The sequence below is a fragment of the Conger conger genome, chromosome 3 (genome assembly GCF_963514075.1).
Source record: "Conger conger chromosome 3, fConCon1.1, whole genome shotgun sequence".
Classification (NCBI taxonomy): domain Eukaryota; kingdom Metazoa; phylum Chordata; class Actinopteri; order Anguilliformes; family Congridae; genus Conger; species Conger conger.
Window position 1 is genome coordinate 22,074,654 of NC_083762.1, and position 18,125 is coordinate 22,092,778.

General features: G+C 42.5%; 1 protein-coding gene across 1 annotated transcript in view; it reads right to left on the minus strand.

Moving 5' to 3' along the window:
- LOC133124747 (connector enhancer of kinase suppressor of ras 2-like) overlaps window positions 1-18,125 on the minus strand; it is an 86,838-nt gene that overhangs the window by 26,864 nt on the left and 41,849 nt on the right. Inside the window, exons 8-9 of the mRNA XM_061236196.1 lie at window positions 17,965-18,033; window positions 8,418-8,564 (exon numbers count right to left, since the gene is read on the minus strand). Coding sequence (XP_061092180.1) covers window positions 8,418-8,564; window positions 17,965-18,033 — 216 coding nt within the window. The remainder of the gene's footprint in view (window positions 1-8,417; window positions 8,565-17,964; window positions 18,034-18,125) is intronic.

An 18,125-nucleotide genomic window follows, 5' to 3' on the forward strand; every position in this document is an offset into this window, starting at 1 on the left:
CATTTCATGTGGCATAAAGAGCTCTCCAGAATGCAATGTGTGTCCGCAACATACAACTGCAGGCAGAGTACAGGAGTCTGAACAGCATGCTCCTTATTACAAAGTTTGGCTTGGCTGTTAAGCAAAATCCTAAAATCCTTTGGGCCTAGTTCTCTTAATGGCTTAATGGAAACTGCACTAGGAATGTTGGCACTGTGGAGAGGAAGACGTTGTGGGAGAAGGCAGCCTTCCCGGGCCAGCGCGGGATTATGGCTGGGATTGAGAGAAAACAGTAATTTTCTAATTACAGCGACGGGCTGGCTGCCTCTGGTGGGATGCACAGCGCTGAGCTCAGCTCAGCTCCGACAGCAAGATTACACACCACCAGGGGAGAGAGAAGGTCAGGAGCACAGCATGCAGACAGGCCAGCAATTTCACCCCGGTAAAACAGCACTTATAGCACGGGATCCATAACCCACTTCCAGAAGGAGTGCCGTTTTTATTCCTTTCCTTTTTCCACCTCTCTGCTCGTCCTTCTTTAATTAAGCGTTTATTCTTATTCCTCTTCCTTTTTCTTTTCATGAAAGGAGGATTGCAGTGGTAGAGTGCAAATGTACTAATGATAAGGCTTCTTGTACCCCATCATCAGAGGGTGACTGAACACATTCTGTCAATCTCAGAGCCAAAAAAGTGTTACCTCAACAGCAAAACAACAAGACCCCTCCGTTCTGCCACTTTGTGCCATCTGGCGCCTCCCCCTCGCCACACCTGCACTTCACGCTCACGACTGCTGTCTGTCCTGGTCCCACGGTGGTGGAATGACCTCCCGGTGGATGTCAGAACGGCAGAGTCTCTGACCTCCTTCAAGCGCAGACTGAAGACCCATCTCTTCAGGCTACACCTTTCCCTCCCCAACTCACAATCACCGTGATTAGCCTTAGACCGTAATGGCACTTATGTATAGATATCGTTGTACAGGTATTGTTGTTTTTATTGGCTGTTGTTTTGTTGTATTCTAGCTGCCAACTGTGGTATGCTAGTTTGAAAGTTGATTGCACTCTTCAAGGGTTCTGAATTTCTGCATGTTTACACTAGGACTCGGAACTGTACTGTCCTCTCAGGTCCACTTTTGCACGTGTTCTTGTGTTTGATTTGCACTTTGTTGTACGTCGCTCTGGATAAGAGCGTCTGCTAAATGCCATGTAATGTAATGTAAAAAAACACTATGATTGATTCAAATCAGTGAGCCACTCGCAGCACATGTAAACTCTATTGAGGGGAAAAACAAGGCTTTGCGAACCCCATAATAGGTAGCCCTACCATGTGCAATCAGTCACCGACTGCCTACCTTCAGCACCACTATCACAAACAAAATGGCTCCCAGCCCCCTCAAGATTGATTAAAACTCCAGCAGCCCAGAGCGACGGCCTCTGCTTTGCAGTATGGTGAAGCTGCAGTCGGCCCTTACAGCTTTGATCAACGTTCAGATGCTGTTTAATTGGTTCAATGGGTGGTAATATTAAAGTGATTAAGGACATGCTGTTAAAATGCTGTAATTGCTGGCGTTTACTGGAGGCTCCAGCCTCCAGTGCTAGAATTGAGTGTCTTCATTAGAAGTGTTTCCTTTGAGACATACTGTATTCTGCAAAAGCAAACTTTAATTTTCTTAGTCATGTAAGAATCCCCTCAGAAAACAGTGGAGGTATCTGTGTGGTGGAGGAATGTGTGTAGTCATACCTGGTGCTACCGGAACAGGATTGACAGTTATACAGTAGGCCTACATATATGGAGACTGCACCAGTAGTGTGGCTCTGTATTGATTGTTTTCTATCTATCTTCTGGCTTGAGTAGCCCACAAGGATACAATGCATATGTTGTGATAGCACTACTGTATAGGCAAGTGACTATGGGGTCTATGTGTATGTGAATTCTATGTGTATGTTAGGAAGTGAAAACTGCTAGGTGTGTTGTGGTTAGAGTCAAACTGGCAGGTTAAAGGGAATGCAATTTATTATACAGTATGTTCAATGTTGAAAATATGCAATGGTGCATTATGAGTGCAGTGGAATGGCTATACGCTAATGGTGCGCAGAAGATCATGTTGACAAGTCTAGTCGAACCATTACACTTTTCCCCTTAAGTAACCAAATACGAAAGGTTTACATAATTTTATTTCAACTCAATAGTGGGAGCATTCTGCAGAGCCAGCAGAATGATTGCAGCAGGGGTAATAGCACTGTCTCTTTTTCAAACCCTGCAAACTCTCTGTCAGCACAGTAAACACTCTGTTCTCCTTCGGGAGTCAGATAAGGGCCACACTTCTGTAAACCAACCTCCATCTCAGAGGTTCAACTGCAGGTGATGCACTGGAAATTCACTTTAGAACTGATCAAAAGTATACTCATTTTTAAAATGTAAAAGAATGGAATCATTACTGAAATCACTATAGCCTTATTCTAAAATAGGTTACTCTCCCATTTTAGAACAACAGTATGAATCTTAGTTTAAGCTAAAACAATATTTATTAGTATCACGATAGAACATTCACATTTTTCCATGTTGGCTTTAGGGACAACTACAACATTTGGTCTCTTGTCAAACTATGATTTTGTTCTGGCCCTTCTTTCTCAATCTTAAATTACCAGGCACCTCCACTTCCTGGTTACGACTACTGTCTGTTCTGGCTTCATGGTGGTGGAATAGCAGAGACTCTGACCACATCAAAATGCAGACTGAAGACACACCTCTTCAAGCTGCACCTCTCCCCACCCCTCCCTACCTCCCTGTAAGCTCCAAGTGCCTGTTAGCTGTCATAATTTAGCTCTCACAATAGTGTGTGCCATTATTACTAGGCTTGTGCTAGGATGGTTTTATTGCTTTTGTTTGGCTATGTAAGCTGTTTATACATAAATGCTTATCATTAGTTAATGTTGTGTTAAAACTGTTATAGATATAAATCATTGTCAGATTAATCTACAAGGCCCAAATCATTATATTTGTTGCATTCTAAGCACTTGACCCCTCTTGGGGTCTTTCAGTGCACTTGTGCCTGGTTATGGGTATGCACTTTGTTGTATATCGCTCCGGATAAGAGCATCTGCCAAATGCCTATAATGTAATGTTACGTTACGTTATGACCTACTTCTGTTCAATGCTCACCATTTCGCACCAGTGACAAAAATGAGGTTAATAAGGCCCATAATGTAACTGTGTTTGCTACTTCCAGAATCATAGCCATCCATTTGACAGGCCAGTCCATTAATCTGAGGTTTAATTGCATGGGTCAAACATTATTTATCATTTTAAGATCTATGTATTTATCTCAATATAACCATGTAGGTCAAATGAGAACTCAACTCTAATTTTCAATAACTTGCTGAATCAAAGCAAGATAAAACAAGACATACGTAGGTGGCATTAAGGCAACAGATCTAGGTTCATTTTGTTGGAATTTTGCCAGGACACAACAATTAATACCAATACTCAATGAAAAATGTAATGGGGGCTTTAATGACCACAGTGAGTCAGGATCTTGGTTCATTTTAGTTGCATAACATTTGCACCCATAACTGCACTGGGGGATGATTTTCTTCTACTTACACAAACCTTCTTTAGCAGCAACTTTGCTTTGCCCCCCATCCAAGTGCTAAGAAAGCCCACCCCCACATTAACATGAGATGGGTGTAGTACATAGTGGTATGGCTCCTGGAATTTGTTAATTATGCGCAGAAGTGTATGTATAAAGTAAACACGTATATATATATGAACAACAAAGAAGTAAATAACAAAGGATCACTTGTTTAATAGCCATAAAATCACATCTGATTTCATTATACAGTGAAGACAACACAAGACCTACGCATGTTGTTTACAGGGCACTAAATATATGTTTGAAGATTTACACAAAAATACTGTTTAAAAGTCTGAAAGAATGCTATATTTAAAAGTATGTGTCTGCTTGGAGCGCTTTCACATTGGTATTTTTGAAGCTCACTAAGTCAAAACTACTCAGAATGCAGATAGAACCTTATAATTCATGAAGAACCTAGTGAGAGAAAGCCTAAATCTTAAAATCAGCTAATTTACAGTTTTTAAATAAAACAATGTTGTTCATTAAATGTTGAGTGAAAGATTTAAGACTGTCTGTCCTTAGTTATATAACACTGTTTGGTCCTGATGAGAATTGAGGCACAGTTCATAGGGGGACCCACTGTAGAGCCATATGCAAATCCTCACATGGGCAGGTTTTGATCCCCTGCCTTGGCAACTTCTGATCTATCATCCTTTCTCTATCTATTTTCTTATCTGCTTTCCTCCCATCTGAATAAAGAGAAAGAATGAAAGGGGGACAACCTGGCTGCTCTCCTGTCTGAACGGTCTGGCTCTGTTGTGTAGGCCAAAATTAAATCAGTATTGTGCCTTCTCCTGGTGAATGGTGTTGCAAGAAGTTTCATTTCACAGAGCAGCTGAGGACAATAGCCCGCCTGGACATTCAACACCACCGCAGAAGTGGAACACTGTCCAGCCCACTGCAAAACCCGGGCAATTCCCTGCTACACCGCAAAACACACAAGCAAAACACGTGCTGAAAACTGCATTATCTTAAACAATGATTCATAGAAGAAACACACAACTGTTTTCCACAACTTCATGATAGACATTCACAATCTTGACCAACGCTGCACTTCACCCCAGCAAGGAACCTCATTGTGGTACCAAACCCAGATACAGAACACAGCTTCACAGGGTATATCAAACATCTGGATGAAATCAAAATGTGACTCTTCACTTTTATTGGAGGCAGAACATAAGTACATTTAGATTTTTTTTCACAAATGTTTAGGTCCGACTACTCACATCCACATGCGGCGGACAAGAGCCCTTCTGTCAAAATCTCTGAACAAAGAAAATAATGCACAAGTCACCTTATGAAATACGCATCAGAGGAGAAAAACATATGACGGGTACTGTAGCACAGAGGATTAGAGATTACTGTCACGTACGGTGGACTGTGGAGGTCAGGGATGGGTGTGAAAATAAAGAAACCTTTCCCAGGTCTGTGGGGGCAAACACGCTGCTTTAAATCACACGACTGCCAGGTTCTCCCACTTCATATGCGCCCACACACATACACGCTCAACACACACAACTGCACGCTACACACATACTCACACCAACACACACAAAAACATACGCAAACACACCACACACCCACATAAATGCACACGGCCAGACATACACACACATAAAACACACAAGCACACCACACACACAGGCACACATAAATGCACACACGCTCACACACACAGATGGCCATTCCCTCTAAAGACAGGGGTCTGCTTGTGCACACTCATTACAGTATTCACCAGGCACACTTTGGACACACCTGAGCTGGCTGGACAGAGAGATGAATGCTGTTTTCCGACACTGCCTCAGGATTACGACTGCTGTTGTCACAGAACGATCTTGCATCTTTCTCATTTTTTGGTTGCGGTTATTGCTGTTGAAATGTGATTGGCACCTCTATGAGACACTTGAGCTGTGCGCACTGTCGAGCAGATGGGAGCCTGCTCTTGGTTCTGTGCGTCCCAATACAAAGCTGCCCACAAAAAGCCTCTCCAGAATCCTCCACTGGATAAAACTGCATCCAGTCCAATGATTTAAGTGCACCGAAAGCTGGCTCAGCACACCAGAGCACTTTTGGCGATACGGCAATAAAAAATCCCAGAGACAAGCGTTTAATCCCGACGTGAAGCAGGCAGCGCATGGAGCCGTATGCTCCGCTGTTTTAAATGCTGCTTGTATCTTGGCATCGCTTTACTGTAAGTGTACTCTGACATACGCAGACAAATTCTCAAATATTGAGCTTTTAATAAGCCAAGAAGCCGGGGAATTGTTGGGCAGAAGCCTCAGAAATGGAAGGAGATGGAGAGAGAAAGAGAAAAATAAAGGCAGAGAGAGCGGGAGAGACAGCTCAGCGAGATCAAGGCAGGCATACTATATGAAAATGAATTAGTCTAATGTGCTTCTAAAAATAGCAGCTGTGTGATCCAGGGCTCCCCAAGCGATCTGCAAGGGAGCTCTCTGACGTCAGCTCACATCCCCCTGCCCTCCTCCAACCTCCCCCTCCTCCTCCTTCTCCACCTCCCCTCCTCACTGAATCCATTTTCCGCCTGCTCCCTGCCTCCCTCAAAGCCGCAGAAAGGCTGAAGGCTGGGTTGAGATTCGCCGACCTTCCTGTGAAGCACTCTCCATGAACCCCATCTTGCATGGGACACTGATTTCTGCACAAAAACTAAATTTTAGCTCCAGATATCTGGCCTTCTGTCCCGTAATGAGCAGTGGAAATGCTTGTAATGTGAGCATTTCTTCATATGTATAACACACCGCAGAATGTGGAAATCAATGTTGCCTTGAAGCAGTGCTCTTTGGTGGCCTGGGGTTCCCAACCACATCCTGCTGCTCTGACCAGGGCGAATAGGGTGGGAGGGACAGGGGGCGGTGCTTTAAAATGAGGGGAGAGGAGATCTAACAAACATGCACATTAACAGCTACAATTGGTAACACTTTCTTGGAAGGGTCCTACATAAGTGCAATATATACTCAGTGAGCACTTTATTAGGTATTTAATAGACTTATTGGTCTTCTGCTGCTGTAGCCCATCCACTTAAGAGGTTTGACACTTCTGCATACCACTGTTGTAATGTGTGGTTATTTTCAATATTCAAACCACCCTGTCTGGCACCATCATTCCACAGTCAAAGTCACTTAGATCACATTTCGTCCCCCTTCTGACATTTGGTCTCAAAAAAAGCTGCATTTCTTGACCATGTCTGCATGCTTTTAAGCATTTAGTTGCTGTCATATGATTGGCTGATTAAATATTTGCATTAACACATTGATATACAGGTCTACCTAATAAAGTGCTCAGTGAGTGTACCTCCTTTATAAGCACGACATAGCACATTCATAAGCACTATATAACCATTCATAAGTGCTTATATCTATAAGCGCAAATAGGCATATGGTGTGTTATGTCAACAGTTATGGAAGTGACATTATCAGGACATACCAAGTGAAATGATATGATGGTAATGTCACTTGCTGCAAAAATGTTGCCATAACACTCCATTAGTCTACTTGTGTGCTATGTAGTGTTTATGAAGGAGTTATATAACTCTTATGTAGGACCCTTCAGAGAAATTGTTACCAAAAAATGTCACTCCATTTCTGAGGCCTTTGTGGTATAGTGCATTCAGGCACTACATATCCCAAGGTCTTAGTATAAAAATAACACCAATTAGTAGCATGAAATCCCAAATGTAAGAAAATCTACTTTAAATGCTGTATGAAGGAAACCAAATATTTTCCTTCACACAGAATTATACTTTATATTTATGCTCATATTATTTAAAAATGCACTTCATATACATTTAATATAATGCACATGTGAGTGTGTCTATCTTTTTGTTTTGTTTCTATTTGGAGAATATACAGCACTGTTTATGTGAAATGATAATCTAGCACCACCATTGCATCAATTTCTTCTGTGCCCATTGAAAAAAGAGTAAATGCTGCTTGGCTACAGTACAGTAGAATTGTGAGCTGGGAATTATATGGTTCAAACTGAAATTTTAGTGAATGTTAGTGTCATAAATATGTTGTTTATACAGCACTAAATATAAGTGTGATGTTTAACTGTTTAAAAGTATGAAAGAAATACAAAACTTAAAAGTCATCACTTTGGAATATTTTAAGCTCAATATCTCAAATCTACTCAGAACGCAGATAGCACCTTATAATTCTCAGCTCACGAAATATTAATTCAACAGCACCATTATGCCACAACACCTACAGTTTTGAGTCAGATAAGAGCTTTCTCCAGGGAAGCTGTCCAAATAGATATCCTCATATCTTCTTCCCTGCAGCATTACAAAACAATTAATGATGACCCCATAATCCAGACTCTACCTTTCCTTCAGTGTGATTTTTTGAAGCACCTGGGTAAGATACTCTACATTAAGACTAATTTTGTTATTGAGGTGTGGTTCCAATTATTTTTTTACATTTCCTGGTAGGACACTAGCTGAATCAACCGGCAGAAACTGGAAGAATCTACACCTTCCATTTCAATTCTAATTTCACTGATCGAGAGATGAAGGGGTTAAAGCTAGTGCATGACGTGTCACTGGAGTCACTCTCCTTTGACAAAATGGCTTCACTCCAAGCACCTGCTGTTCTGTGGATGGCTTTGCATCGGAATCATGAGGGTGACCAGTAAATATTTGTCTCAGGGAATCTCAACAGCCCACACGTGATGGACACATTTCTTATGTCATCAACCAGGCCAGGTTGGGCTGGTGGGCTACTGGAGTGAAGGGCTCTAAGCAGATGGAGCAGGAATAGGGCTTGGGAGGGGGTCGGAGGATTGTAGTTACCTGGAGGGCGAGGGGTTTCCAGCGTACGTTCTTGAGTAAGGCAGGAGCAGAGGTGAGAGTGTTCTGTGGCCTCTTCTTCAACGTTAGGATGACTCCATTTGGGTCTTCCCGAAGAGCGTTGACCAGGTTCTTCAGCTGCCAGCCCACCTGAGGAGTACACACACAGTGCCACAAAACCACAGCCTCGGCCTCTGCCTTTCAGCCCACAGGGCCAGGACAGGAGGTCACACAGCAGCCAGAACAACAAGGCCACGAGGGCCCTGTGACTCCTTAAAAGAGCTACACAATGGTGTCCAATGCCAGAACAGAAAATCACTCAATTGGACCAACAAACAGTGGTGTGCTCGCCAATTATTGGCAGTGCTAGGTAAGTTAAAAGGCAGCAAGGAACCATACAGGTAATATTTACACATTATATATGTGTCGTGAGCCACGGACCCCTTGCCGAGCTCAGACCTCACGTTCCCACGAGCAGTACCTCACAATGAGGTGTCTCGGGGACGAACTCAAGTACTCCGAACGTCCTGGAGCCCTGGTAAGTTCTACTGAACTTCCAGCCCAGTCTCGAAGTGAAGGGTGTGATGCAAATCTGGTAATCGATGTCCTGTATTCAATGTATTCCTCTAAAGACTCTTTATCACATATGATTATAGTAAGATATACTTTATTATAATCAATCAAAAGAATAGAGTTATACAGATTACAGTGTACATATCATCTTTTGCAGTTTGCTAATCACATGCAAGTTACATATACCCCTCTTAGCTCTTTCTAAATTACCTTTCCACCACGATGTTTAAAAATCAAGGTACACCCTTCCTATATCCATCCTCTTTGGCCTTAGCCTTATCCTATAGCTCCCCCTTCTTGACGTTTAAAAAGAAACTATTCCTATAATATTATATTTATCTAAATATGATAACTTCTCTACATTTTTCTACTTTATATAGTACCCTAATGAGAAATAAAAGATATATAAAAGTAAACTTATAATATGTTACTTTTCCTACTTCTACAAGTAATATAGATTATAATTACCACTCCAGCTTGGTTATAATTGTTCTGCGTGGCTCTTTCTTCACCAGCTCGTAGATATCTTCTGAAGCCAAATTCTGGGATCCTGCTCTAAGGTCTAAAAACTTATCCCTTATATATCTTTTTTGCATACAAAAGTGTACCTTTTTTGATAAGAAATGCCCCCATTATGTCAAGCGGGAAGACATTTATCTTTTATATAACCTGTTTTTTAATGATCATATTAATTATTTCTGTTTTTCCAATTGTCATTTTCTCATACCTCAAAAGAACTGTCCCCAATATTTTATTTCATGGGCCCCTCTGGTTTGGGAATTTCCACCATCTTAATATACGAGTGGAAAAACACTAGCCCTTATGTTGTTTTTAATGAACCTATTCATCACTGGTGTCTGTGTCAGTTTCATAATCTCTCCTTGACTTCCTCCAAACTTTGATCTCATGCAAGCCAGACGTTAAAGCCTGCCACCATCTCAACACCCTCTTCAGGTGCCCCTTTTTGTGGCGCCTTAAGGGATCTACAAAGGACATCCAGCCAATAGCTGAGTGTAAATCATCCGCCATTAATCATTAATTTTCTTTCGGTATTGACATCCCTTCCGTTTTCCTTATTTTTGTTTTTCTTTAGCCAGGCACTGTGCCCCTCCCCTGTAGGGTTGGGGTATTCTCAGTCAGAACTTTAACCTTGCTCCTTAAAACCCTAAATCTAAGTCCCCCGACTTCAGACTCCTCTACTGACAAGTATGGCTGCTCATTCTCTGAACCACATATTTTTCTTCTTACGGGCGTTCTTACTACCACCTCGATGGCGTGTGCGAGGGGTTAACAATGCATTCCTTTCTAACCCATCCCCCGTCAATCTCTCATCAGGGGGGCCTAGGGCCGGGTCCTCGACATATGTATGCCTATGTACATCATTCTGCATCTTGAATCCATTTTAGTTAAAATGTTCAGGATAATCCTTGATCTCTCTCTGTGTCTCTCTTACACACACACACACACACACACACACGCCATTCACAAAACAAATGTTCACATATTCACACGCACAAGAGCACACAGCACACACACATGCGCAGACGCACACATGCACACACATGGTAGCTCAAACACAATGAACTTACACATAACATTACTACCATTTAGCAGATGTTATTCATCCAGAGCAACAATGCAAACACAAGGGCAAGGGTCAGGGATCGGAGAGCAGTAATTCAATCAAAGGGGAAACTATCTCAAGACAAAACATGACTGACCTGACCCGACTGACAACTTGTCAACTACTATATTTACCATTAAACAAAGTTATACAAACAAAAACAAAACTCTTCAGAGAAGATAACCAGAGCCAAAAAAAGAAGCAACGCTTTATGAGGCATTTCGGCTAGGTAATAACACTAAAGATTAATTCATGGGCAATGCCACTGTGCCACATTGTTTCACCAATACATATTTTGTACAAATGCAAGCCCAGATAGGAAGAAAGGATTCACCAAGTACTTCAGATTCTTAGATCAAGGGCAGAGCGACAGGCGATCAGGAGCCTTTAGCCTTTAGCGACAGGGGCCTTCTCCTAACCTCAGCCCTCCCCTGACTGATGGGTCCCTGATCTGTGACCGGGCCATTCAAAGGGTCAGGGAGAGTTCAGCAGGCCAGGGACTGACAGCTGAAGTGACAGGGCAGCAGACAGGAAGTGATATGCCTGCATATCCCCACTCACACATATGGCTTAAGCCCTGGTTGCTGGGTAGCTGGGTAGCTGTTTCAGCAGGACACCTGTGAACGTCCCTGCTCAGAAAGACACCTGCCCAAAAAACTAACAAAGCCCCAGTAACACAGGTGTAACCCAGTAAACATGTACTGAGGCTACATGAGGTGAATAATGGAGTTGAGTATGATATCTACAAGAGGTTGGGAATCTACTAATACTTTCTATATTGCACTGGATAGTGGGACTTTTATTTAGATACAGAGCTCTCCTGAAGAGTAGGGAGAGGAGTGGGAGTTGAAGAAGACGGTTCATGCTGGTAACTTGTTGAGTTGCTGTCTGCCATATTTGGGAGTAAAACATCAATCCAGTTGCAGCCAGAGTCTTATTATTTGTATTAAGGAGCCTCAAATCCCAGAGGATCATTGGAAATCTCAAGCTATGCTACCCGATCAAAAAGGAAGGGCAGGGGTTGGTTATACAGTGGAGTTGGATATGATGTTGGCTATACAGTATCGTAGTATCGGGTATGAAGTTTATAATGATATAGGGGCTGGTTATTTAAGCATTATGGAATGAGCCTAACCACTGTTAGCTGTGCCAATATCCACGATATACCACAGGTTCGAGTTCCATAACGCGTTTATACAACGGTTACCACATTCATCTTTCACAATTTCTCAAAAGAAAGACAAGACTTTAAATGAATGTATGTTTAATAGAACTATGTTTTATGGTAAACGTATTATTCTGCTGAACAGTACTTTATTGGTTGCTAAGCAACGGTATTGTGAACGTTAGCTCGCAATAATGTATCCCCACTCCACTATCGAAGCAACGGTACTAACGTTAGTAGGAATAATGTATCCCCACTGCAACAACCTTACCTAAGCAACGCTATTGCAATAATGTATCCCCACTGCTTTGACGTCAGCTAGTTTACGTTACACCAGACGACACTGACGCACACAAGTAATTTGTTTTTGTTGTATCGTTGTATCATCAGGACACTTCCAGATAACGTGCAGGTACTGAAATAACTCTGTCGTTATGTGTGTTCATCTGCTTCGCTGGGGTTTGGTGATCTTGCTGGTATTTCGATCTGAGGATGTTGCCTAAAAGTTGTATTTTTTTTGTTCCTGCTCCTTTCCAAATCAAAGGACACATTAAACTCACATATTTCACTTTACTTTGGTAGGCTACTAGAGGCGAGATGATCATAATGCTAAATTACGTTCATTTCGATTACAAAGTAGATAACTGTCATCTGCAAACGCAGAATAATTTTAAAAGATTACATTACATTAATGGCATTTGGCAGATGCTCTTATCCAGAGCGACATACAGTTGATTAGAGTAGAGCAGGAGACAATCCTCCCCTGGAGCAATGCAGGGTTAAGGGCCTTGCTCAAGGGCCCAACGGCTGTGTGGGTCTAATTGTGGCTGCACTGGGATTCAAACCACCAACCTTGCGTGGCCCAGTCACGTACCTAAACCACCACGCTACAGGCCGCCCATGTGTGTGGACGTTCCATTTAGCCGTGCATATATCGTGGATATTGGCACGGCTAAAACGCAAACTGACCAATAGAGACAATGAACTCACCTGCAATATTGTTATGCAAAGTATAGGTCCGGCCTATACTTTGCATAACAATATTGCAGGTGAGTATGATGTTGGTTATACAGTATTGTAGTTGGGTATGCAGTTTATAATGAGGTAGGGGCTGGTTATACAATATCACAGGTGAGTATGCTGTTGGTTATACAGTAATGGAGTTAGGTATTATGTTTGTAATGACTTGAGGATTGGTTATAAAGTATTGGAGCCAGGTATGTTTTTGTAATGGGGCTGGAATTGTAATGTGCACAAAATCACTCAAATTCTTTCTTCCTCTGAATTGCTGAATTTCTTTTTTTCTTCTTTGGATAAAATCCCCGCAGGTCCCCATTATTTTCTCAGATGTAATTAATTATGCATGATTGCACTGCTCCATTTTTGTCCCCCTGATTGTATAATGTATGTATAAACTCAACTTTTTTACAGAATTATTTAAAATCTGCCTCATTATTTTCACCGTTGTCTCTCTTGTAGGACCCAGCCACGGGAGGCCGGAGCTGGATAGAGGGTTTGGATGACTAACTGACTGACTGTGTGTGTGTGCGTGTGTGTGCGTGTGTGTGTGTGCGTGTGTGTCCATGTGTGCGTGTGCATGTGTGTGTGCGTGTCTGCGTGTGTGTGTGCATGTGTGTGTGCACGTGTCTGCGTGTGCGTGTGTGTGTGCGTGTATGCGTGTGTGGGTCTGCGCGTGTGTCCATGTGTGTTCTTGTTTGTGTCAGACTTTTTTCATTAAGAATCTTCCAAATTTGTCTTCCCTATATTCCTGTAATACGTGAATTAGAATCATCATAGTCATAATAATAGGACAAAAACACAATGTAGTTCAGAATTCACAATTATGGTTCATCCTCACTGGTAAGTACAATTTTAACCATTGTTGACAATGTTGACATTGCACACACACACATACACACACACACACACACACACATACCCACACACACACACAATTCCATACTGCCAGACATTGCTGAGATTACCCTTGGGGCATGCAACATAAGTAATGGTGCAGCTAGGCTGAAACAAACCTTTTCCTTCTTGCAAATTCCCCCACTCACATGTTACTGTCACCACTGCCCACGGGCACTGCGTGTGTGTGTGTGTGTGTGTGCTACATGTGCGAATCTGTTCACTTTGTTGATATTGTTTCTTGGATGCACCGCTGTGAACATTGCGGTTCCTAGGATCCCCAGAGTATGTTACCCAGGTGCTTCATTAAAAAAGGACCAGGCCAGAGCTGGCTGTCATTACTGAGTCTGCATTCTTGGCTATGAAAAATGTAACTTATAATAAAACCAAACCAATTATTCAGCTGCAAGTACAGCTTGGCTGGGGGAGGGGGGGACCCAGTCAACATTCTATAGAAGTACAACCTGCACACCAATCCAACACATCTGCCTGGCAGAGACGTTTTCAACCCCTTTTGAAGTGTCAGAGAGTCATAACATATATGCACAATTCATGACACCATTTTACCTCATCAGTTTCAAAGATCTTTAATTTCAAAGACACGTTTTCTCACCTAAGTGCCAACTAACTTTGCCCCGGTTGACATATTGCTTGCAAATGCTATGTTATAGTAGGATAGCAAGAATAATAATTTCTAAACTGTATCATCAATTTCTTTATTTGGTAATAACCACAGCCCTGATGCATCGCCTCAACTAATGGTCAGAGCTGCACTATGCAGAGAGCTTATATTTCCTGTCTCTCAGGCAGCAAGCTCAGGCTCCTGGCTGCAGATGGCTAATGGAGGGTTTGAAGCAGCAAAGGTGCCTGGGGAATGATACGTTCTGTCACCTCCCAGGCCGAAGCTCCACAACTGGGAGGCATCAATCATCTCTGCACCAGAGAACTGTGAGACGGGCTCTTTCAACTGCTCAGAGCAGCACTGCACCCATCCACAACACAACAGAGATCCAGCAACTGCCTGAGCAGAGCCCGCCCACATCCCACCATAAGCCCACCCACGGCCCCAATAGACCTGGCCACAGTCCATCCAGAGCCCGCCCACAGCCTGTTCTGAACCAATCCAGAGTGAGCTCACACACCACTCCCAGAGCTATTGCTGGAAACATCACAAAAATGCATGTCCAATTTTCAACCTTGCATTACTGATGTTTACAAAGATACAAGCATATGAGAACATATGGTGCAATAGGATCATTACAGACAGTTCATCCAGCTTAAATTTACCAAGCAGTGTTTTGTGGAGATGTTTTCATTTGGCAGAAGATGTTAGCTAAAGTAACTTGCAACAGTGTATTTTTCCATGTCAAGCAAGATGTCCAAGAGACATAGTTTTATTGAAGGGGACACTGGGAGATAGATTGGACCTGATCTTTCAGGATATTTCAGTACAACAGTGGTTTTTATTACAGCAAAATGCACACACCAGTCAATGTTTCATACAATTTTAATAAAACAAACATGTTCTGTGAAAGAAACCTATTACTGGGAGATGAGACATGGTTTGTTTTGGGTTGACACTCATGTTTGGCTGTTTGTCAAGGTACATTTAACATTCAGTTTGGTCTTCTTTCTGAAAAAAAGAACCTTTCGTACCTCTCCGCTGGAGTATTTCCACCAAAAAAACCTAAAGACACAATGTACATATATAAACACTTCCACATTCACAGTCTACCAATCAGCAAGCACCCTGAGAAGGTGGGTGTGTCCATCAGCTTTTCCAAGAGGAGGCTACTCATGAGAAACTTAACACAACCCCATTTCAAAGTTGTTGTCTTGTTAAGTGGTGACTCAATAAGCATTCAGCCCAGATGAGTCACGCTGAGTCACAAGCCTTCTGGTTCTGACGGCAAGGCACATAAATAACATTCAATCAGAACACTGACTAAAGCAACAAATGGTGAGCGAGAAAAGGGCGACAGTAGAACAGGCCTGACCTCTGAAATGGTACTGTCAGGAAAACGCTGCCACAGACACCAGAGCTAATGGGATTGAAACACGGGCCCACAGATGGCGTACCCAGACAGAGAAAAACATGGTGGTTCACATTACCCAAGGCTCTGAGCCTTCAATGGCTCACACAAAGAAAGAGAGCAAAGAACAGCTATGTCTGTCCACAGACGGACAGTTAAGACATCAAAATCTGAAGTCCCTTGATCACTCTGCAAGGCTGTGCGTCCACTGTTTTACACATGAAAAAAGCACTTTTTAGACATTCTCTGATACATAGTCCACTAGGTTTACTGTAGAGAAAGGGACACTGCTCTCAACTGTGGTCTAATTGCCAGTGCTTTTGCACACTTTTACACATATATCGCCGGTCGTCCCTGTTAGCGGATCAAATGAAATCTCGGAAGAAAAATGCCTCTGCGACATCTCATACCAAGCCATTGTTCAAGTATCATTGACAGAAGAGCTTTCATTTCAACCATAGAATGAGTAACAATGGGTCTAGAAAGGCAGAAATAATTTCTAATTGGACTCAAGCACCACTGTTCAGACTCCACCCTCAGTCCTTGGCGCACTTTAACAAGTCAATCTGCACAGACTCCCCACTCAGTCATCTGCATTCTTCTACAAATATAGCTGTGTCCTATTGATTGACTCTGCAAATGTGAGCCAGCACTAAAACTCATTTTGAATAAACAATACAGGGGATTAGCATTCTCTCTTACCAACCCCACAATCACAGTCAAACAATTTAAATGCTTGAGAGCAGAAGTACTGTGGGGAAGGTAGAATGATAGAAGTTAGTAAAAATATGACAGTTTGCTGCTGCATTGACAACCAGTCATTTTACCATCAGAGCACTGCAGTAAATCTTTTCCAGAAGGTATGAGAGGCAATGTTGACTGTGGGGATTAACACACCAAAATGCAGGGAGTTCAACAAGGAATATTCCATGACATTAATGGCTTTTGAGTATTTGCCAGTCCAAGAAATATATAAGCCAAGCAGAACATTAGCATTTCACCACAGCATGTACAATTTCAATGAGAAATCCAAAGAGAAGAGGCCTACCCTCCACCTCTCACCATTCCAGCTTATGCTCTGATAAAAAAGCAACACAACTCGTTTGCTGAATCAAAACAGAACGGATTACAACGAAGGAAAAAATATTCCAAAAAGCATTAGCCACAGTTATAAAAGCTAAAAATGAGAAAATAAGTTGTTGGAGCAGGAAAGGATGAAGATTCAGTGGGAGGTGGAAAGGAGAGGTTAGTGTGTGGAAAATGAACGGAAACCGCAGGCCAATTCTCAGCACTGCTGTAATATGGATGCACTATACCAATTTTACCGCTCTACAGATTCAGCAAGCTTGAGAAATTAAGAAACATTTGAGAGCCAGTATATCCTCTATATTTATGCTGCAGTTACAAATTGCAGTGGACCAAGGTGCAGTAGACCAAGCTAAACTGCCAAGAGAAAAGACTGATTTGAGATTTATCTAAAGCCCTTGGCTGAGGGGAAAGAAAAGGGTACAAATTCTTTCGCATCAAGCTGTGTTTCAAAGGTCATGCTTTATTCACAAATACCCCACTTCCCTGTAGTCCAGTGATAACTGATAACTGTCCAGTGGTTGCTGTGCAGGCACATCTTTTCACAAACACAGAGGTCAAGAGACAAAGCATGAGGGTAAGGAGTTGAAAGCCATCATTTCAAGCTCAGAGTGACTGTGTGAGTGACAATTTGACCACAGCGTAGTCATCCACAGCCGAAACTGCACTGTCATTTCTTCTTCGATGGCATTTCTCCCATTTCAACATTCACCTTCACCTGCCCAGGATGTCACAGAAGCGTGCGACTTCGGAAAACCGACACAGCAACAGCACTAGAATAAGTATTTTAAGCTACAGTACATGTTGCCAGAATTTCACAGTTCTATTACGCCTGGTCATGAAAATAATGTACTGTACATAAAATGATCGAAAGCATTCAGATCAATGCCACAGTACCAACAAGAAAACAGGATTCAGTGTGGTCAGTGTGGTAAGGCTTCTTCTGCAATCTTCTGTGTTTTCACCCAGCAATAGAGTTAATTCACTGCTCTGACAACAAAGGAGGACTTGCGAATGAAAGACCAGGGTTAATGCATGGCTCTGTAAAATGGCTGTGTGACTGTGAGCAGACGGGCAGGCAGCGCTGACCAATCCCACTCCGCAGGGGCGGGTCCATGAGGTTAGGGCAAGGACGCAAGGCTACGCCCCACTCACCACTGTCTGGTGGTTGACCTGGATCACCTCATCCCCAGCATGGATCTTTTTACACTGGTCTGCTGGAGACTGTGGAGGGAGAGACACAGAGATAGGAACTTTGACAAATGTTTCAGCGGTCACCAAGTTGTATCTAAAAATGAAGCATAAGGAAAATCAGG